The 22871-nt window shown below is 38.3% G+C and overlaps 1 protein-coding gene across 12 annotated transcripts in view; it reads right to left on the reverse strand.

The window, feature by feature from the left end:
- Window positions 1–22871, reverse strand: part of hdac5 (histone deacetylase 5) — a 378423-nt gene that overhangs the window by 215613 nt on the left and 139939 nt on the right. For 5 of the 12 annotated variants that reach the window (XM_041217570.1, XM_041217573.1, XM_041217572.1 and 2 more), the window contains one exon: window positions 11490–11561. In XM_041217570.1, the coding sequence (XP_041073504.1) occupies window positions 11490–11561 (72 nt within the window). Of the gene's footprint in view, window positions 1–11489; window positions 11996–21184; window positions 21250–22871 lie in introns of those variants that run through there. The other 7 variants (XM_041217577.1, XM_041217579.1, XM_041217580.1 and 4 more) reach the window with 5 other exon arrangements.

Genomic DNA, 22871 nt, shown 5'->3' on the forward strand with positions numbered 1-22871 from the left:
AATTAGTACTTGAAAATAAACAAAGTATACAGAAAAAGGAAAAGGTAATGGGATTAGACAGCTCCATCAAATTTACCACTAATACAGGCTGTATAGGATGAATTGCATTCTTCCATGCGGTAATTTCCGAATAATAAAATGGTCTTTATTGTAGAAAATAGATTTGAATTCTGAGGTGAGTGAAGACATTGAACTTCAAGGAATAAAACAGCAGACTGTGTACCTGGGCAAGCCTTCGATTCAATTTTTTAGGAAAAAAAGAACACACATGCCTTTCTTATCCCTAGGAATGCCCTAAGACATTTTACAGTCAAGGATCTGCTTTTGAAATGGAGACAATGTTATTTTCTTGGCAAACATGGCAGTTCCTTTGTGCACACACTGTAATAAACTGACCAGGGTCTCCACAAGCCTGGGAATTGATTTATGGGCAATCCAAAGCATAGAGACATAATTGGGGTGGTGAAGGGACACATTTATTTGCATGCTCAATTAATTTTGAAATAATTTTAATTTATTTATAGAGATAGTCTTATTTGCTACTGTATGTCACCTAGAATGAACCTTTTGTATTCAACAATATAAGTCAATTATGCTGACCCTTGACTGGGGGTGGGGCTCGGGGTGGGGGTGGTGGGTACAAAGTTCTCAATTTATTGCAGAAAATCTAATTAACTGCTGGTCTCATTTCTAGAGGCAACAGAAGAGTGGCTTAGAATTTTTTTTCAGGCATGTTGTCCAATAGGTATCCACAGATTTTCCCAATAAAGCAAGCTAGGAGTTCTAATAAAGTTTCCCATAGGCGGTCTTTGAATTAGATTAACACAAAAGAATGGGATTAAACTGCAGCCATCTTTAATAAAGTACTTCCAAATTTAAAAAGACTCAAGTTGCAAGTGGGGACCTTATCATGACCCTTAATAAAGTGTGTCATGGAAGTACAGAAATAGTTGTTTAACATTAAATTATCAGCCACAAATGGATTTTAGTTTAGTACTGAAAATAACTATCTAGCTAAGCAAGACAAATATTGGATAAGGCCTATAGCCATAGACTTGATGGGGCAGATCTTATTATCAAAATAACAGCAAGTTTAGTGCACATCCCATTATTGTGTATATTGTCCAGTAACTTGTGGTCATGAATTGCAATTGCCACAAGTGGGAGAATTTGTGCTAATCTGCCATTGAGCTCAAGAAAAAAAGCAAGTTGCCCACAATCTCCTAGAGAAATTGCTGAATTTGAACATTAATTGTTGATTAAACAAACTGCAAAAAGTTAGAGCTGGTACTTAACAGTGAAAATATCTTTTTAATGTTGAAATCTATGTTCTTGCTATGTCACTCAACCTCTTTGGCCTAAAAAGAACAATTGACACTGTGGTGTCTCACTTCTACAGGTAGCAAATTGTTGTGAGAGATTATTTTTAAATAAGTTATATTAATTCAACCTTTCCTTTCTATTTGACTTTCTGTACCTGATTTGACTAATTCACGATATTTCCTTTTGTCCTTCCACTACTTTTTTATAAGTCTTTATTTTTCAACGGTTAAAGAAATAGACTGTTGCTCCTGTTGTTTATCAAGGTCCCAGGTGCCCCATTGCCCAGGCTGTGCCACTATTAGCTCACACGTGCAGTAATATGAACTGCAAAAATGTTTTTGTGCCGGAAGGCAAAGAAAAAAAAAATTAACAGGACACAGTGTAATATCATGCTCCAGAAAATTTTGGGTCAATTACTTCCAAAAAGTTCTCTACAGGAAGAGAATGGAAATATGAAAAATAGTCAGCCTGGATTGTTCTTGTACACTTCCTAGCCGTTGGGTTTCAGGTCAAAATAGACATAAACTGAGGAGCAGGTGGTCCACCTATCAAGAAATAATGCATAATAAGAACAGTCCAAGAAGTTGAGGAAATGCCTTGTATGTGTCAAAAGAACATGCAAGTCTACAAATATTTTGCTTGCAAGGAAGGCCTTTTATCATTGTACTTGGCTATTAACTGGCTAACCACCACTTTAAAACTTAACTCAACGGGCAAAGTCCTAAAATGCTCATGATGCCAAACTTTTAACATGCTAGCAATTAAATAAAGCAGTACTGATACAGTACAATCCTCTTGGTTCAGTCCCTTAATTCAAATGAGATTATTTTAAGCCCTAAATGCCCACATTATTATGTTATTTATGTCGTTGAATTCAAATTATTGGATTCATTTTTGCTGAAAAAAATGCTGAATTTTTAGAAATGGACTCTATTTTAATTGATCTATCCAAGTACAAATAAATTATTTGTGCTTATGTTTGAATTTTAAAAACTTGCCTTAGTCAGTTCAGTGGTTTTGCAGCCCAGTTCATTCCAACATTTTTAAGATTTGGAGATCAGCCAAGAAAAAGTAACATATTAAGAGCAAAACCAATAAAATTCAATTCCTAGCAGCGCTAGGGGGTAAAGTTTTGGGCAGGTTGAACATGGGGGTCGGTTAGCTCAGATGGCTAGGTGGCTGGTGTGTGTTGCAGAATGACACCAATGATGTGGGTTTAATTCCCATGCTGGCTGTGTTAGTTCATGAAGGGTTGCCTCGTGGCTTTGCCCCATGCGTGTAGAATGGTGCCCCTCAAGTTATATACAATCAATTGTTTCTCTCTAATGGTCCTTTGTGGACTATCGCTTATCACTCAACATGGAATCACACAAAGAGAAACCACATTACATTAGGACAACATTGAAAGAAAGAAACATTGCAGTACTATATGCTTCAGCTAAAATTTAATATAACATTGTCTTGGCCAATGGTTACATATCTAGTAAAGGTTTACTTTTTTGGTAGGGATGTATATAACTTCCTATTTGTTGTTTCACAATCTCTTTCAGTTTTGCTTATGATCTTCATACCATGTGTCATCATTGAGTAGTTGAAAGCTGCTCCACAACTTCTGACACCAATGCTGTCCTATGGATTAACTGGCAGGCTGTCAGTACTTTGGGAGGCATGGCGAACAAGGTCAAATTTTAACCCATTTAACTGAAAGCATTCACCATGTACATACTGGAACTTGAGCTGAAGTATTCACACAAGTGTAAACACTTATGTTCATTTTTCTCCCTCAGCCATCAGGACTTCAAAGAAACTGATGTTTAGATTATACACATTGCAGCACTTGTTATAAGCATGTAAATCAAAGGATATTGGGCACAATCTGGTAAACCAAAAAAAGCTACATTTCTGGAATAAATCAAGTTTTTGAAAGTTTCTTCAACAACTGAATGCATTTTTCCTGATTATTTCAGGTTTCTATCTACATTATTATGGCTTCAACCATGACATCTACCTACCACCACTTTTGTGTGATCTACAAGGTGAACATTGCACAACACTCTATATAACCGGCAAATACTTGGTCATGTACCAAAACAGTTCTTCTTGGAGTGCACTTTAAACCATTCAGAATAAAACAGCTTGTGTGCAGTCAGTCCTACTGAGACAAAAATTATGCTCAGTCAGTACTTCTGAGTAAAGATCTAATGGAACAGAAGGTGTTTAAAGTCTGAAAGGACATAATTTGAAGGCCAGTGACAAGGAAGTATTATTCAAAATATCACAATTCTAGTGCTGTACAGTAACCAATAATATACGCTGTCCTGATTTAATACAGTTAAGTTATTTGCTGTATCCATTATCATCCCATATCATTATATATTATCCCTAAAATTTTCTTTTTCTTACCGTAAAATGTAACACACACAGCAACAATGAGAAATGACTTCAGATTCCTTCAGACATGAAGGAACACACCAAACAGTGATGATGAATAAGCCAACAAACATTTGGATTCATCAGCCTGAGCAAGATCAATACCAGCTCTGTATCTGCAACTGACTTTGAAAATGTCAGAGAAGAAAACCCCAAGAAGAACGCAAAGAAAACCTTGAATAAAGCACTACTAAAGAGTGGTAAAAAGTGGAGAAGGTCGAGAGAAATGAGTTACTGCAACTACACAGTGATGAAGAATGTTCACCTGACACCAGTATCTCTTCCAATGCCTTGAGGATCATGAACCCCTTGGTGAATAATATTTTGGAGTGCTTTTCATTTGAGGTTTCCCACCTGGCCATTACAACAAGCATCACATTATCACCTGCTGGGTGATCCAGACTGTCATGGGCTGGCTGTTACCCAAGGAGTTGTCTGAGCATGCTATAACGGAAAGGATAAAAGTGTTGACGAAGTACGCGAGCGCCAAGTAAACCTCCACAATGCCAATGAACACTAATCTAGATTAGAATTACACATGCTTGAACCTTGAACCAAAGTGAACAATGTAGATGAAGCTGAGGCTCATTTCCATAATATTCCTCAGTGACCAAAACCCAATGTTGTTCAGGATCTGGTGAAACTGAACTCACCACGTTTATTTAAAAAACTGACTATACAGTATGTTACAGTTTTCACCCATACCAAACATTCTAAATGTCTTTACTTACAATAATTGATGCTCCAAAATTAAATTCAATCATAACATATGGATACAAAGAAATATACTAAGAAACAAGAGCACTGAGGACTAGATGGTACAATAGTTTAGATATTGCCTTTGCACTTGTGCAGTCAAGGTTTAAATGTAACCAACTGATGAGATGAAAATTCTATTTTATCTGCTGATCATGAAAGTCCTGCATAAAATTAGATTGTGGAGTCTCAAATTAGTTTCTCGGTGGTGATTGTTTATTGCTTATTGTTATGACCAGGTAAGAAGGGGTCAACTGGCTCCCCTCTATTCAACCTCCTTGGTTGGTCACTACAAAGGTTTAAGTTTCTTTTTCATGAGGATATACCTTTTTCAAATCAGGATGCATTTAACTATTTAAGCTGGGAGCAATAAGGAACCAGTAAGACAAGATTTTCTTGAGTTAAAGAAAGATCAAATTTATTAACCACTAAACTAGAGACAAATAATAAAATCATGATGTTAAACATTCAGCCCTCATGCAATCAGTTGGGCACACACACACACACACACACACACACACACAGTTACCAGAAATATGGGGAGCTAGAGTTCAATAAAAAGGTAAAAGAATATATGATTAAGCGTCCTTTGATTGTCCTTGAGGCATAGACTTTAACACAGCGGCCAGTTAGGGTTAGCTAGTTTCTTGGATGCGATCAGATGTAGAAGATGTTGCAATTATTACAAGATCTTGCCTCATTGGTAGGTTTGTGGTAGAGTTGGCTTCTCAAACCAGGCAACATACTTATTCCAAAAGAGAGAGAGGGAGAGAGAGCAGCCTTCGGCCTGTTTGCTCTGCTGAAGAATTGCAACCTCTCTAGTGGCTGGGCCGCCTTCCCTGCAATACTTCACCCATTGTGTATTTTCAAGAGGTTTTTGGTGTGTCTGCCTGTAACAGCCATTGTTTCAATATCCAGTACTTTGCATTTTTTATGTCTCTTCTTTAGACAGTTACGAATTTTGATGGGAGTCTGGATTATAGGAAATATCTCTATCTTTGCAGTCCCCCGAGGGTGATTTGTTTGTTTCGCACCTTCACCTTGGAATGTGGCCTTGCATTTTTAAGCAGTCTGTTCCGTCTCAGTCTCAGATTGCAAAATTTCCAGTCAGTTGAAAGTTGAAAAATTATATTTTCAAAACTAAAAGGAAAAGAGAGATGGAGAGAGGGAGAGAAAGGAGTAGGCTGAAACAAGTATTTGGGATTGGAGGTAAGTAATATGTAAAGTACATCTGTAAATAAAAGCTTGTAAGTTTTTAAACACTCGGCTCCAGTGTTCCATCCTCCAGAAACCTGCCTGGTATCGGAGTTCTAACCGTGATCATAAAACGGAAAATTTCTCCTAATATGTAACCTTACTGACAGTGGTGTTAAAAATGGAAAGCTTCACCATGATGTAGTTTTACCAGCTTTTCTGGTGTTGGGGTTAAGGTATTTTACCTAGTTATATTTGACCTAAGATGATTACAATAGCTGATAAAAAACTAGAGAAGTGCTGCATTTACACTGGTCCGAATATTAAGTGTAATCTATAACTTCTGCAACAGGCACACATTATGAATGACTGCAAAATTATTCTATTGCAAATTAAGAATGCTCAATATCAAAGCAGTAAGAGAGAAATCCATGACACTGTTTAACTAAGGTAGCCACTGGAGATTGCAAATCTCATTTACACTGGGATCATGAGAGATAATTCAGTCTCTATTTCATGGATGTACATTTTTGTCCTTATGTTCATTATAAATTTGAATATCCACATTTATGACAGTAGCTGCCTATATAAACTCATTAACCTGTAATTGCATCCTCCCACCAATGGTGGCCATCCACTAGCTGGAAAGTGTAATTGCAGTGTGACAAATTTACTTGAACAGTTTCCAATGTAAATGTGAACAAACAAATTTATAATGAGGAAAGTCAACAGTCGTGACCACAGATTCAAGGTTTTGAATACATTACAAATAAATAGATGAAGCAGCAAGTTACAGCAGGTTTGTGTTTGTAGAGTTTGCAATGTGCAAATTGACAGTCACGTTTTCCACATTACAACTGTGATTGCACTTCAAAAAGTACTTTATTTGCTGTAAAGTGCATTGGGTCATCCAGTGGTCATAGAAGCACTACACAAAAGCAAGCCTTTCTTTTCTATGTTGGAAAAGTGCAGTTTGAAATGTTAAGTATGATGTTTATACGGATTATGAAAGTCAATTACTCCATAGAAACAGTTGATGGTTTTCAGATATTGAATATCCATCAGTAGTGTCAACAAAAATAAAAACAACCAACAAGGATACACAGGAGAGGCCAGTTGATATTGCAACAGGAGGAAGGAAAAGAGGGCAACAGACAGGATGAAGTATGATGATCTCTAAGAGTATTCTTGAAATGTCAAATAAAACTTGTGTGCCTGTGCAGCTTTAGGACATATCTTGTATTTTTGTTTCACATAATACAATGGAAATTTTTTAAAATTCTGAATACTGCACAATAAATTTAAATTAGACAGTTTCAAACCACTTACATTTTTAGCAGCACATTGTGTGTTAGATAACATGCTCAGTTGTAAAACTGTAAAATCTGTTTAAGATGGCAAAGCACAGAAGTTTACAGTACAAAAGGAGGCCATTTTGTTAGATCATGAATGTGCTGAACTAGTCCCAGTATCTCAAGTTTATGCTCATAAGTATAGTTCTTACTTCATAATCATACTGAGGGCAAAATGAGGATAGTCACTCATCTCTAGGAAGTATTAGATGCACTGCAACTACAGAGTCACAGGTGAAAAGTGCCACTGCTCCAAATTGTAAATGTGAGCTATAAGGCTGGAACAATGGAGGTTTGACTATGGCTCATTGCCTTCCTGAGGAGGCTAAGTGAATAAAGGATGGCTCATGATGAATGAACCACTTAAAGGGCCAAATTACATTTATTTTCCACAGTTTAGAATCTAGATTCACGCAGGCTTTGTTCTTATGACTTGAGGCTGTCAATAGATAAATGCTTTATAATATATAATTCTGACTACATCTATCCATTCATATATAAAATTGGTACAATCTTCACATGCACCTTTCTATGGCATTAGTATTTTTGTTATACCTCTATCTGGCACCTCACTAGGAATTCTATTATGAAGTGAATGGCTACTAGCCTTGTCATAGTCAATTTGGAGACTCCATTTCCACCTCTGGATGGCATTTCTAAACTCCACTTTACCACGGCAAAACCATCATTATACAGGGTCAAGCATTCAAATTCCTCAGATACAAATAACCTTACAGGCTACCCACCTCCACAAGGAGGCTGCTCTGAGTTTTTAATTAAATAATTTCAATTTTATTTTTAGCTATACACAGCAATTTCCTAATATTATGCATCCAAGCCCATTCTGAACCCTATCTCGAAAACTCTAAACACACCTTTTTAAATGTCTCCCCCAACTCTATAGTCATTTTCCACTTCCAACACATGTACTCTTATAATTTTGCTTACTTTTCCCAGTTGGAGCTATGACCACAATAGAAATAAGTTATAGTGGCCACTCTGCATGTGGAAGATTGTCTGGAATACACTTCGATAATGTGAAGTACTACGATGAAGCACAACAAATTGTCACTGACTGTCACATATTAAAATAGAACAGTTCTCATGCAAACAGTCTTCAAATATATGAAATATCAACTCTGTGGATAATGAAATTACCATATCAGTTTACAGAATAAATTGCAAAAAATAGCAGATGGCTGTTGAAGAACCAAGTAATCTCTGCAATAGAGCATAGAGCATTCATTCAAAATAAAATGAACTTCATACAAACGTAACACATCTGCAACAGTGACAAGTTCTTTTATGACCTCACAGCTGTCAGCATAAAAGTCACAACTTTGTAAACCTAAAGGAAGTTGATGGGAAGATCAATATCTAGACATGAGTAGCGGCTTCAATTCAAGATTAAATTTTGCATTTCATTGTGGACTTTACATGATTAACAACATGCAAGTATCTTGTTACAAATTAAAATTGTATTACACTTGTCCAGGGCAGTCAAGTGAAGAAGATGAGAATTATTCTTGGAGAAAAATTATGCTTGCGGAGTGCTGGTCCAAGTGGTCACCATTGTCATCATTCATGGCAGAAATAATTCTATTGGAACAGTATGCTCTATACACAAAGTAAAGAAGTTTGCCCTACATTCTTGGCAGAGCAATCTGCCCTATTCTTACTATCATGAACAAAAATAATTGCTATTAAGTGATGAAAGAAAAAACATCAGTGAAAGGAATTAAAAAGGAAGGCACAAAGAAAGGAATAGGGCAGACAACATAAATGAAAGAGTAGGATAAGACAGAAAGGAATTTGAAGGGAACAAAAATCAGGAAGTGAGTCAAGTTTGCAAAAACAAGCTGAATATTTTGTTGATTATTGAAATATAATTTTAAAAAGGCACAATTTCAAAATTCAATGCAATTGACCAGCTCATTTTAAAATCTGCCTGCTACAAATCCATGTGAAGTAAATCAAAAAATACATTCAGTAGTAAGCTGGCAGAAAAGAAAATCATGTTTAACATCTCCATATATTTGCACTATGTGTCATCTCCTCAACATTGCATGGGGAGCCTCTATATTCCATAAGGCATGGTAGCAGGGAGATGTTAAAGAAACTAGAATTATTAAACAGTAACTAAAACTTCAACATAATTCATCCAAAATGAGCATATTGTAGGAATCAAGATTACATCATATAAAATGTAGGAGATATATTGTTTTGAATTCAGATATCACACATAAATATACTTGAATTATTAGTTCAAAGCCTTTTTGCCTCTACAAAATTATGTCGTAATGCCATTAAATTTTATATTCTTATGAGAAAAATTCTCATATAAAGTAGTTGCCAATTATGGCAAAAACTTTGCAAATAACATAAAACTAACTGGCAAGTAATAACACAATCTATGGGAATAGTACAATCCGTTGGTTACCAATCGTGAAGTATTGCAGTATGTGAGAATCCACTATGTACACCTTTTACAAACTAAGTGAAGTGCCTTTAAAAATGTGTTTTCTCAAAACAATTTTGCTCAAGGACAAATGTCCTGCAATAAAAGCCCAGTGACTTGGCAAGATCTGCAGAATTGTAGTTGCCATGACAAGCAAATTAATGTGCCATGCACAAAACAACTGAACTACAGCAACTCTCAGGCTTCCTGTTTAGATTACAACAGGTTATCAACTTGGTTATGGAGTAAATGAGGTTACCAAAGAAAAACAACAGCTCTAAAGTTATCTAGTGATAAATAGGATGCTGTACATCAGTGAATACAAGTGAGAGACTTGACAGAAATAAATTTTGAGTGAAAAAAGAGATGACAGACATTTAAACAAGCTTCTAGTGCTGTTAATGAACAGTGAAGTGATATGACCCCCTAATAACATTTGGGCAACTTATACTATAGTCATGTTTATAAATTCAAATCGTCTTTAGTTTGCTCTGAAGGTGTCACATGTCATAATTTATATTCAGTTGAATTTAGTAATTCAAGAAACATTTAAATAAACATTTTTTTTACTGGTATTTTATTTTTCCTACTATGAAAGGCTATTTTATCTATCATTATTTAATAAAAATGATACATACAGAAATTTTAGATTTTTCTTAATTAGTACATTGGCTAAGTTGTTTTGTTCACAATTTTGTAACTGATGTTTTTCTCAGAGCTCCGTCATAGCCGAAAAATGTCACCTGCTTTTAATTACAACACAATACTTAGAGCATTCAAAACTTGGATTTTGTTTATTTAGCAGTTTTAAACCTTATGCCCATTATTAACAAATGGAAAAAGAAGTTGTAATAGAAGTACCACTTAGAACTATCAAAACTACAGCCACAGTCAACATACAGTTAAAAATCCCTCCAATTAAAAACAAATAGTAAATGAAATCACTTATTTGTATAAGGGTAGAAAACAATCACAAGTGCTTTATTTCATATTATCTTTATGTGCTGTTAAGAAAAAAATTTGATTTGAGCAATAATAGTGTAAACAGGAAATGCTGTTACTCTCTAAAGCATAAAGTAAGATTGCAATCTGAACTTCATGATGACGTACATACTTAATCTGAGTTCTGAGTAAAGCTTCCCAATCAGACATTTTCAACCTTACTGGAATATGGGGCAAGAGGGAGGCACTACACATTGTCAGTATTCTGACATAATACTAAACATGGAGTATCAACATAGTAACCCTAAATATTATGACCCTGCTTGTTACAATGCTATATGGTGTCTTGAATTATTACTCTAGGGCCTTGACACTATATTTTAAGTTTGAAAAACATAAGACAACCCATTTAACATGCTAAACATAACTACAGTAAATTAAAATGATGGAAGCTGGATTAACCAACTATTTGTTTTAAACTGCTAAAGCTGTACTGGCAACATTAAGAAGCTTAAGTTTCCATCGCTAAAAATATCCCAATATTCTTAGCTTTGGCATACCTCAAAAAGAAGCATGGTATCACATAGCTATCGAGTGCTGACAGATAACTACCACGTGCTGAATAAACAGGTTCCAGAAATAACCACGTTCAAAAATGTAAGGTTAGAACTATTTAAAAATCATACCAATATTGATGTGCTGAAAGCTACTGGACACAATAAGCACCAATCTTTTGCAAACCATCTTTTAAAAAGAAACCAATCAACACTTGCAAGCAATATCAATAAAGTAATAAAGTAAGTAGTTGTGATTCTAAGATACTCAAACTTATGTTAAAAATTGTACTTTCTAAACATGTGAGGAATTATTCATCGAAGTATTTTTATATGTTATGTATTTTATGATGTAAATAATCTTTTATATACAAAAGGAGCCAGAGTTAATAACACTACTCAGTTTAATATTTAAGAAGAACTGCATTTGAAATAGTTTACAGATGCTAGGGTCATTATCAAATGAATCATTCTGCTTACCTGAGGTTGGCATAGTGTGCATCCGACTTTGTGGCAACAATTCTAGGGGCTGCTCTCGTCCAGATACACCATCTGAGGAGAAACACGATTCAGATTCATAAATAGTCTGTAACATCTTTTTTAGTCCAGGCACTTTGGGCTTCAGTAACATGACAAAGTCATCAGACACTGAATAATTTTCAAATCTTCTTTAACAAACAATTTTTTAAAAACTTCTAAGCTGTTGCGTATCGTCTTATCCTTTAAATGTTGCTGCTGAAAGCTGTGTACAAAAATCCCCAGTTCCTTTTTAAGACAGTCAAGCCTGATGAAATGCACAGTGGAACAAACATCCCTAATTAACGTTGGGCTTTTCAATCCAACTGCTACAGCAAACATTCAGTCATCTTCCTTTTAGCAAGAGCTAAGTCAGACAACATGCAACATGTGGCTAGATAGGGAAAGTCCTTTACCAAATAGCAACCTTAAATACACTGACAGGCACAGTTCAGTAGGAAAATATTAATCCTGTCACTGGCATTGAAAGTAAGCAGCCTTACAAGCTGCCTACTGCAATAAAAGCTAGCACATTTACATACAAGTCAACAATAATACAGCCTGAAGCGGACTGAAATAGAATGATAGGAGGAGCCAACTATAAATAGGTCATGCACGCTCTGGGAACGAGGAACATTCATACAAACATAGGCAACCAATCAGCAGCTTTAAAATATCATTTCCTAGCTCGTGCACATTTTAACTCTATGAATTTTGTTGCCAAGAGAAGCTAAATGCTATTGTATATTCATCTTAAAAACAATAAGATAACAAAGCAGGGACAGAAACTATAACAGAGCAAAAAATTCTCAAATGCCAAGTACAACCTCAAAGCTTTCAAAGAGATTTTTTAAAAGTCATATCTGGCATTGTATTGTTTATTATGCATAAAGCAATCAAACGTATATTCTTTGAAAATCAATGAGATCCAAACAGCCTTTCTGAAATGATGATTCTTTTATACCTCACAAATTATGACAAGGTTTACAACTATCTCATATGTCTTAAGCAGGAGCTACTTCCTTTGGGGGATTTACTTAAATGCCCAAACCTCAAACATTCATGATCGTTTAAAATGAGATGCAAGATTATAAATTCCTTTTGTGGTTTTCATAAAAGTGAGCAACTGCTAAATTTACAAGAAAGGGAACTGAGGACCAAATTGCATGCCCATGCATTTGGCTCAGATATATTATGATTGCCAAGACAAGCATTCTTCAAGGGGGAAAATCTTCACCTACCCTAATGCACAAAAAATCTATAAGATAGTATTAATCATAAAACAAAGGACATTTTCTCTTATCCATTGTAGGATAGTCATGCCATAATTAAAAGAAACATTTCTAATTCAATGAGTGCACTTTTTGCAGAGACTGAAACCTTTTAAATCATTTTTTTTCAAAAGTCCTGAATTAATTTTAATTCACTTAACCATTGAACTTTCATGGAATTAATCTTCCTTCCAAACATACAATTGAGTATCCGATATTACCATTCTTGATTCTACCAATCTAAATTTAATGGCTGTTCATTTGTTTAGAATTCATCAAGTATATCTCAACAAAAAAAGCTAGCCTAATGGTGACCATAAAACTATTGTCGATTGTCGTAAAAAAACCATCTGGTTCACTAATGACTTTTAGGAAAGGAAATCTGCTGTCCTTATCTGGTCTTGCCTATATGTGATTCTAGACCCACAGCAATGTGGTTGACTCTTAAATGCCCAATGAAATGGCCTAGCAAGCCATTCAGTTGTGTCAAATTGCTACAGAGTCTAAAAAAAGGAATGAAACTGGATGGACCACCCAGCATTGACCTAGGCACCAGAAATGACAACCCTGCAAAGTCCTCCTTACTAACATCTGGGGGCTTGTGTCAAAATTGGGAGAGCTGTCCCACAGACTAATCAAGCAACAGCCTGATATAGTCAGATTCATGGAATCATGCCTTACAGACAATGTCCCAGCTATCTCCATCCCTGGGTATATCCTGTCCCACCAACAGAAAAGATCTACCAGAGGTGGCGGCACAGTGATATACAGTCAGGAAGGAGTTACCCTGGGAGTCCTCAACATCAACTCTGGACCCTAAGAAGTTTCATGGCATCAGGTCAAACATGGGCAAGGCAATCTCCTGCTGGTTACCACCTATTACCACCGCTCCCTGCACCACCCCCCGCCCCCCCCCAGCCCATAAATCAGTACTCCTCCATGTTGAACACCACTTGGAGGAGTGGCAAGGGCACTGGGTGGAGGACTTCAGTGTTCTTCATCAAGAGTGGCAAGGTAACACCACTATTGACCAAGCTGCCAAGTCGTAAAGGACATAGATGCTAGGCTGGGTCTTTGGTGGGTGGTGAGGGAACTAACAAGAGGGATAAACCTACTTGACCTCATCTTTACCAATCTACCTGCCGCAGATACATCTGTCCATGACAGTATTGGTTGGAACAACCCCACACAATTGGGTGAAGGCAAGACCTGCCTTCACATTGCGGATATCCTCCATCATGTTTTGTATCACTACCACTTTGCTAAATGGGATAGATTTCGAACAGATCTAACAACTCAAAACTGGGCATCAATGAGGCACTGTAGGCCATCAGCAGCAGCAGAATTGCATATCACACTCTGAGAGTGATTGGTCTTGACATCAAGGCAGCATTTGATCAAATGAGGCATCAAGGAGCCCGAGAAAAACTGAAGTCAAAGGGAATCCGGAGAAAACTCTCCACTGATTGGAGTCATCCCTAGCACAAAGGAAGACAGTTGTGGCTGTTGGAGGTCAATCATCTCAGTCCTGAGACATCGTGAAAGAAGTTCCTCAGAGTAGTGTCCTAAGTCCAACTATCTTCAGCTGTTTCATCAATGACCTTCCCTCCATAATAAGGTGGAGATGTTCACGGATGACTGCACAATGTTCAGCAACATTCACAATTCCTCAGATACTGAAGCAACGGGTGCTCAAATGCAGCAAGGTCTTGGCAAAATTCAGGCTTTAGCTGATAAGTGACAAGTAACATTCATACCACACAAATGCCAGGCCAGGACCATCTTCAACAAGAGAGAATCCAACCATCTCACCAAGACATTCAATGGCATTACCATCGCTGGAACCCCCATGATCAACATCCTAGGGTTTACCATTGACCAGAAATATAAATATTTTGGCAACAAGGGCAAGTCAAAGGCTGTGCATTCTGTGAGAGTAACTCAACTCCAGAGTCCCCAGAGCCTATCCACCATCTACAAGGCACAAGTCAGGAGTGTGATGGAATACTCTCCACTGGCCTGGATGAGTGCAGCTCCAACAACACTCAAAAAGCTGGACACCATTCAGGACAAAGCAGTTCGCTTGATTGCCAGCCCATCCACTACCTTAAGCATTCAATCCTTCCACCATCAATGCACAGTAGCAGCAGTGTGTACCATCTACAAGATGCACTGCAGCAACTCACCAAAGCTCCTTTGACAGCACCTTCCAAACTCGCCATTTCTACCACATAGAAGGACGAGGGCAGCAGATGCATGTGAGCACCACCACCTGAAAGTTCCCTTCCAAGTCACACACAATCCTGACTTGGGGCAGAATTTTCTGCCTGTTGGGTGGGTGGGCCCGATCCAATCTCCAGCGGGCGGGGAGCCCCGCTGCCATGTGGGCGGGCCAATTAAGGCCCGCCCAACGTGACGTCCGGCGGGAAGCACTATGCGCTCCCTGTGTGGGCGAGGGGGGATTCCCCAAAAACAAGAGTGCGCTCTTTCGCACATGTGCATGAAAGCACACACATCTCCCTGAGGCTAAGTGCTGCCTCAGGTAGATTGCTGATACCTTTAAAAAGATTAACAGAAAAAGAAAATCCTTAACATGTCCTCCTCATGCGACAACGTCACATGAGATGGGACGTGTTCATAAATTACAGTAAAACTTTATTAAACTGTTTAAAACCTTGCACGAAACCTCATCCCGCTGGTGAATGAGGTTTCATGTTTTTTCTTTTGCCCGCTGGGGCACCTGGCCTGCCCGCCAACCTTAAGGCAGGTCCTTTAATTGTTTAAATGATCGTGTCAATGGCCTCATTTGGCCATTGACAGGTCGGCAGGCGCACAGCTGATTTTGCTGTGCCCCGCCTTCCTGAAAATTTAAATGGGTGGGGGAATGACGTCAGGGGTTCCACCCCCTGCTCGCCAACGGCAAAATTCTGCCCCTGGAATTACGTTGCCGTTCCTTCACTGTCGCTGGGTCAAAATCCTGGAACTCCCTCCCTGACAGCACTTTGGGTGTTCCTACAAGGCATGGATTGCAGCAGTTCAAAAAGGCAGCATACCATCACCTGCTCAAGGGCAATTAGCGATGGGCAATAAATGCTGGCTTGGCTCATGATGCCCACGCCCCATGAAGGAATAAAAAAAATTAAAACAGAAAATACTGGAAAAACACTATAAAAAAAAACAAAAAGTCAGTGCAACTTGTATTTATTCATTAGCATTAATAGCCAGCGACATCCACATCCCACGAATGAATAAAAAAAGATTTTTTTTACAAGACCGCCTGACTGTCTCAGAAATACAACAGATTCAGGAGGTAAACAGCATCTCCAATAAAACATTTTACTCCTTTTCTTCCAATTATGAATTAATATTTGCAATACTTTTGGGGTCAGGCAACTAGTTCACAGAATCACAGAGCAGAAGAGGCCAGTCGGCCCATCGAGTCTGCACCGACACGTGAAAAACACCTGACCTACCTACCTAATTCCATTTACCAGCACTTGGCCCATAGCCTTGAATGTTATGATGTGCCTCTGACAATATTACCGATCACCTAACTGAAGGCATGCACACAATTTTGAAATTAACAATTAACAAAGTGAGCAAATCCAAAGGAAAACAAGATATAGACATGCTGAAGTTGATGAGGCACATATAGTAAAGTGTCCCTGAACTTGATTCTCTGTCCCCTATTTTTTGAGAGTATATCCCTAATAGGTTGATGCACAGATTGATTAGTCAGTTCTTAGAGTATGCTGCTTTTATATTAGTGTTAAGCACCATGCTCTGTTCTCTTGAACACTAACCTGACATCAATATAATGCTAAAACAAAAACAGAATCACCTGGAAAAACTCAGCAGGTCTGGCAGCATCGGCGGAGAAGAAAAGAGTTGACGTTTCAAGTCCTCATGACCCTTCAACAGAGCTGAGATTTTCCAGGTAATTCTGTTTTTGTTTTGGATTTCCAGCATCCGCAGTTTTTTTGTTTTTATCAATATAACGTTGTTAAACACAAGTACAGGGGAATGCATAAACATGCAATGGTAGTGAGATCACCTGGAAGCTCACAAAGCTCTGGCAACTTATTGTGTAATCACTTACAATTTTAATAACTGAAAGTTTCTGCCTTTTATGTCTATCCATAAAAATTGAAGGAAGTTGACACCAAACAGCAGCACTAGTTCCTGCATTCAAGCACATCTATGTGGAGCTTTGTATTCCCCAGTCTCACACTGATGAAAGCAGACAACATAACCACAGCTCCTCAGTCACACTGCTGTTAAAGTGCACCTGAGACTATATACAACATAAAATTATAACGCGCCTCCTCCATTAGTATTTACCTTACATAACAGTGATTCCACTAATTAGAGTGGGTGGCATTCGTTTGGTCTAAAAAAAGCTCAAGAATATTTCCAAAGTGGAAAAATACTGTAAAAGTATTGTTAAAGAACTTGTGTAAACACTCTAATAAGTGCCTTCTGGCAGCACGTGGATGACATGAATCCAATCATTTTTGTCAGTGCTACACCCACATTTGACTACAAATAACTACAGTAAATGCCTCTTCTACAGGAAAAATTATACATAGCTTTACTCCCTGTTATTAACACCTTCTTACACTGTCCTGTTGTGTTTACTAAAAAGCTCTTTGTGAACACTAAAGCATCACTGCTGTGATGTTTGAAGTCTCCTGTTGTTTAAAAATTAAAAAAGGTTCCCAAAAATTGTTGGAGCTATTATTGAACTGCACACGAGTCACTAAATCAAATCAGACAAAGTCTGCTACAAGTGCACAAAGTTAAATTAAATATTGCTGCAGATAAAACTAACTCTGGGACTGTTTTACACCCTTTCAAGATTAAAAAAATTGATGACAACACAGAAAAAAGAAAGATAATGGACACAATTTTGCCCTCGGTTGGCGGGCAGGCCCCACCGGCTAGGCAGCGGGTGGGCAGGCAGCCGAACTCTGCCACCGAAATGGGGCCCACCGCTATTTTGAGTGGGCGGGCCAGTTAAGGCCTGTCCAGCGGCCTGCCCGACAAGAAGCGTAATGCGCTTCCTGTGCTGTGTGGGATGGGGGAGAGGGATTCCCCATCTGTCAAAGTGCGCTCTTTTGCGCATGCACACGAAATGTCACACGAGATGGGACATGTTAATAAATCTCACATAAAATGTATTAAAGTTTTTAAAAACGAACATGAAACCTCATCCCGTCAGTGGATGAGGTTTCATGTACTATCAGAAGCCCGCTAGGGCTCCTGGCCTGCCCGTCAACTTTAAGGTTGGACAGGCAGGGTCTTTAATTAACTTAATGACCCTGTCAATGGCCTCAATTGGCCATTGACAGGTTGGCAGGTGGACAGCTGATTTCACTGTCTGCCCGCCTTCCTAAAAATTTAAAGGTTCCTCCCGACATCATCCCGCATCATTTTCCCGTCAGCAAGCGGGCCTCGCCTCCAAATCGCTGACGGGAAAATTCTGGCCAATGTCAACCCCAATACTCCCATAAAATCTATCATTTTTGAAGAGTGCTTAACAACTCCAGTTAGTGTGTATATTCAGATGTAATGAAAAGGTTGAACAGCCTGTCACTGCTCTTTTAAAAGGACTTTTTCGAATTTTGTCCCTCTTGTCTTGATATTTGTTAGCCATGCACTCCAGACTATTCTTCTCCCAGCCCCCTGGCAAAACACGATGCACCATTCAAGATACATTGCTTTCAGCCATAGAATCATGTACTATGAAGCAAATGTTACACCATTAATTTCTTTGGCTCTTATTCCGCTGGTGAGATGTTGATTATGACAGGTCCAAGCCCTTCCCATGTAGAAAATCCCACTAGACCAGAAACATTGTGATTAGTTTTAGGGCATGATTCATAGTGTTGGACAACATGAAGCTCTACTGGGTCTCACTCCCCCTTACCAAAACGATCCAACTACTCAAGGATGATTCAGAAAAACAAAGGATAACTCCCATCATCTTTTCTCCACTATCAACTGCGCTAAATGGCTTTCTTCTGGCCATTCCACCTCACCTCTAACAAGTGCAAAGAACTTATGAATTTGTCACAAAGATGAAGTTCATGTATTCAACTTTCAATGACACTTCCCCTCCCTTCCCACCCTCCACCAAGCCGAGTCTCCTCTCAGGCCCCTCCTTATCCTTGCTCTAAATCTCCAGTTTCTCTCCCACCTCCATTTTCTCCCCTAACTCATCTCACCTAAGAGACCCACCTCTTATGCGCTCAATTCCATTCCCATTAAGCTGCTGAACACCCTTCCTTTTCCAGCCTAAATGCTAAATGATTATAAATGGCTCCTTCTTCAACTAGACCGTAACCTTTCTTTACAAAACTGCTGTTATCACCCTCCTTTTAAAAAAAAAACTCAACCTCGCTGCTGCGCCAATGCAGACTACTGCTCCATTTTCAACATCCATTTCCTCTCTAGTGTTCTTGAAATCTTGTCACATCTCAGATCCATGTAAATCTCTCTATCAACACCCTACTCGAATCATTCCTTTCAGATTTCTACCCTTCCTACAGCATTGAACTACAATCCAAAAATCACAAATGACATTCTCTGTGGATGTGGCAATGGTGCATAATCCCTCCTCTTCCTCTGCAATCTCTCTGGAGTACCTGAAGCGGTTGATCATACCATCCTCCTACAATGCCTTGACTTACACTGTCCAGCTTCAAGGTTTTCTCTTCGCAGTCTTGCAAAGTCACTTTAGGAATCCCGTCTTTTCCTCATCTACATGTTGCCACATGTGGACATCTGTAGACATAGGTTCAATTTGCATATATACACTGAGACCTAAAAAGTATCAATATCATCCTGACACTTCTCTCCACCCCTGAACTGCTTCACCAGCTTCTAGTCTTAAATGAGCTTTAATTTCCTCTAGCTCAACAATGGGAAGACCGAAGCCATCATCATCATCTCTGCCACAAACTCTGTACCTTCTGACCTAGTTTATAACCTGGAGGTACTGTTCCATCCCCAGCTCAGCTACTCACTACTTATCCTTTTCATCACAAAGGCTAATTACAACTCCAAAACATGACCTCTATCCTGACCTCACCCAATCTGCTAATGATATCCTTGTCCATATTTCTGTCATCTCTAGACTTTATTATTTCAATGCTTAGATAGTCAATTTACATCTTCCCCTCACTCACCTCCCTCCCTATCTTTGTAACCAGCTCCAGCATTACACTACATCCCCTCCCCCTACCCAGTACAAACACTCCATTACTCTTACTCTAGCGTCTTGCTCTTATGATCAGGAATTTCCTCCTTAAATCTCTACACCACCCCTCCTTATAGCCAACCTCTTTAACCAAACTGTTGGTAGCTTTTAGGCTTGACATTCAGTTTAACCTTATACATGTCAATTGTTTTTATATTATAGGCACTACCATCAATTTAAGTTTTTGTTGCTATGGTTATTTACTGCTGCAAATTAATGGCCCTGGTTTTGCTGTACTAAATCAGGGCTCAATATTATTATTGAGTGAAACTAACAGCAACTTCTGGCATTTATTCATGTGCAAATACAGACATCTTAAAATTGCTGTCAGTGATAACCTGCTCCTCCAACTGTTGCAGTCTTTGCAAATGAAATCAGCACAGATCACTGTCATAGCATAAATGTGGGCTAATTACCTATTATTCTCACTTTAAAATGGTCCAAAAAGTTACAGCTTGTTCAATCTGAAGTAACTGAGTTTTTCACAGTGTATAAGTAGCAATTATTGAACAACCTCTCTCCCTTGAAAAATTAATGTGGCAAGTGTGGACTCTCACTCCTTCACAAAAAGTTAATGTTGCAGATTTTTCATTTCAATTTTAATTTTCCTGTTTTATGTGTTTCTCTTAATCCCATTTGTATGTTCAAATCTTTATTTGACTTCCAGTAGGATGAGTCAGATGTAATTTATATATACTATATTTAATTCCTGCTATGCTGTCAGTATGCTTAAATCTGATTGGTTGAACTGTTTCCCTGCTGCTTACCCTGATTACAGATGCCACATATCACCTGCAGAGGGCACCAAATCAAAATGACACCAGAAGAAAAGAAGTCTCTGCTGGCCGACCTGCAAAAATTCTGTGGGCAACTGTATGTGAAGCGAATGGTAAAAGCCGCTTCTTCACCTTTCCCAGCAAAATCCAGGCCGATGACAATGGTGAGCATAGAAACAAATTCAATGCCTGTGGCTCAGGGTCAACAAAGAATAAATTTAAAACTTCAGCTCTCAGCACAACAATGTAAAGCTATAAAAAAGTAAAAGCCTCAAGAAATTGGGGACGGTGAAGCTAATTATAATGGTTGCACGCATGAGCAACACCATTTCAAACAATATAATTTCTTACAGAGCTGTCTTCTGACACTTTATGCTATGGTTCTCAAATGAGGTCTGATCTGAAGTAGCAAGTATCTGTAGGAGGAACAAAGTGAAGCAGGTTAAAATGAAGAAAATAACAAAAGCTACATCAATTTTGCTTTTAATTCCCATGGTGGGGGGAAGTCAGGGAGAAAGAGAATTGATGCATTTTATATTTAATTATAACTCCCCATTCAATAATTTGCTTTAACACTAAAAAGTGGAACGTGGTTCACAGTCACTAATGATTCTGCGTGCGGCTTGATCAGTTAACAATTTTAATTCTAAGCATTCCAACACCTCATAGTTGCAAATGCGTTTGAAACATCTTAGGGCTGTATCCCTTTTTTTCAAATAAAGGTTCTTCTCTTCCCTAAGAAAACAAACATCTAGAATCAGTGTACATAGATCACACATGATATTGATTACATCCTCTTCTGTGCAAATTATTTCTCTCCAGCATTGGCCCCTCTGCACCATTTACCATTCCCTAATCAATAGCAGAAGCAAGAAAAAAGAGTCTTTCAGGCCTCTCCCAATAAGGTTTTGAACTGGTTGCTCGGACATGTGTGAAAAAGAATCAACAGACCTCTGCTTGGTTTCCTTTCTTCCTTCTTATGGAAAGAAACCCAAGCCTCACATAGCAGCTGCTCCAACACAGTCTGGTTGAATTTGCTAACTCACCATATATACAATTCAGCCTCACATGAAACCCATCAAGTTGGTATATTAATGGCCAGGCAGTAAAATTAGCTTTATACAGAATGTGGCTGGATGCCCAATATCAATTTTGACTAGTTCAATCTTTAATCAAGTCTAATTACAAGAGAGCAAAAAATAAATACCTATTCCAAAAATCCAATAATAACTTGTATTTATATAGCACCTTCAATGCATTAAAACATACCCAGCGCTTCAATCTTGCTCTCAAACAAGATTGGACATCAAGCCACCTAAGGAGATATTAGGACAAAGGACCTTAGTCAAAGAGGTCGATTTTAAGGACTATCTTAAAGGAGGAGAAAGGGGTGGAGAAGTTAAGTGAGGGGATTTCAGAATTTAGGGCCATGGTAGCTGAAACCATGGTCACCAATAGGACAGCGACTGAAATAGGGGATGCACAAGGGGGTAGAATTGGAGGAGTGCAGAGATCTTGGATGGTCATAGGGCTGAAAGAGGTTGGAGAGATAGAGAGGAACAAGGTCACAGAGGAATCTGAAAACAAGGGTGAAAATTTTAAAAGTGAGGCACTGGGAGACTGGGAGCGAGCACAGGAGTGATGCATGATGGGGACATGGTCCGAGTTAGGATATAAACTACAGATTTTGGATGGTGTCAAGTTCATGGAAGGAAAATTAAGATAGAAGTGTTATTTACATATTAGATTTGTCACCTTAAAACTTATGAAGGCATGAAATTGAAATAAGGATAATCTTAAAGTAGCTTACAGCAAATATTTTAACCAATTAAATATTGCAATTTAGGTTGTTTAAGAACATAGGAAATAGGAGGAGTAAGCCATTCCACCCCTCAAGCCCGCTCTGCCATTCAACTAGATCATGGATGATCTTCTCACACAATGCCATTTTCCTGCACTATCCTCATATCATTTGAGGGATAATAATATGTAATATTTAATATCTAGAAATCCACCAATCTCTGTCTTGAATACACTC

Source organism: Carcharodon carcharias, chromosome 23, assembly GCF_017639515.1.
Source record: "Carcharodon carcharias isolate sCarCar2 chromosome 23, sCarCar2.pri, whole genome shotgun sequence".
NCBI classification, from domain to species: Eukaryota; Metazoa; Chordata; class Chondrichthyes; order Lamniformes; family Lamnidae; genus Carcharodon; species Carcharodon carcharias.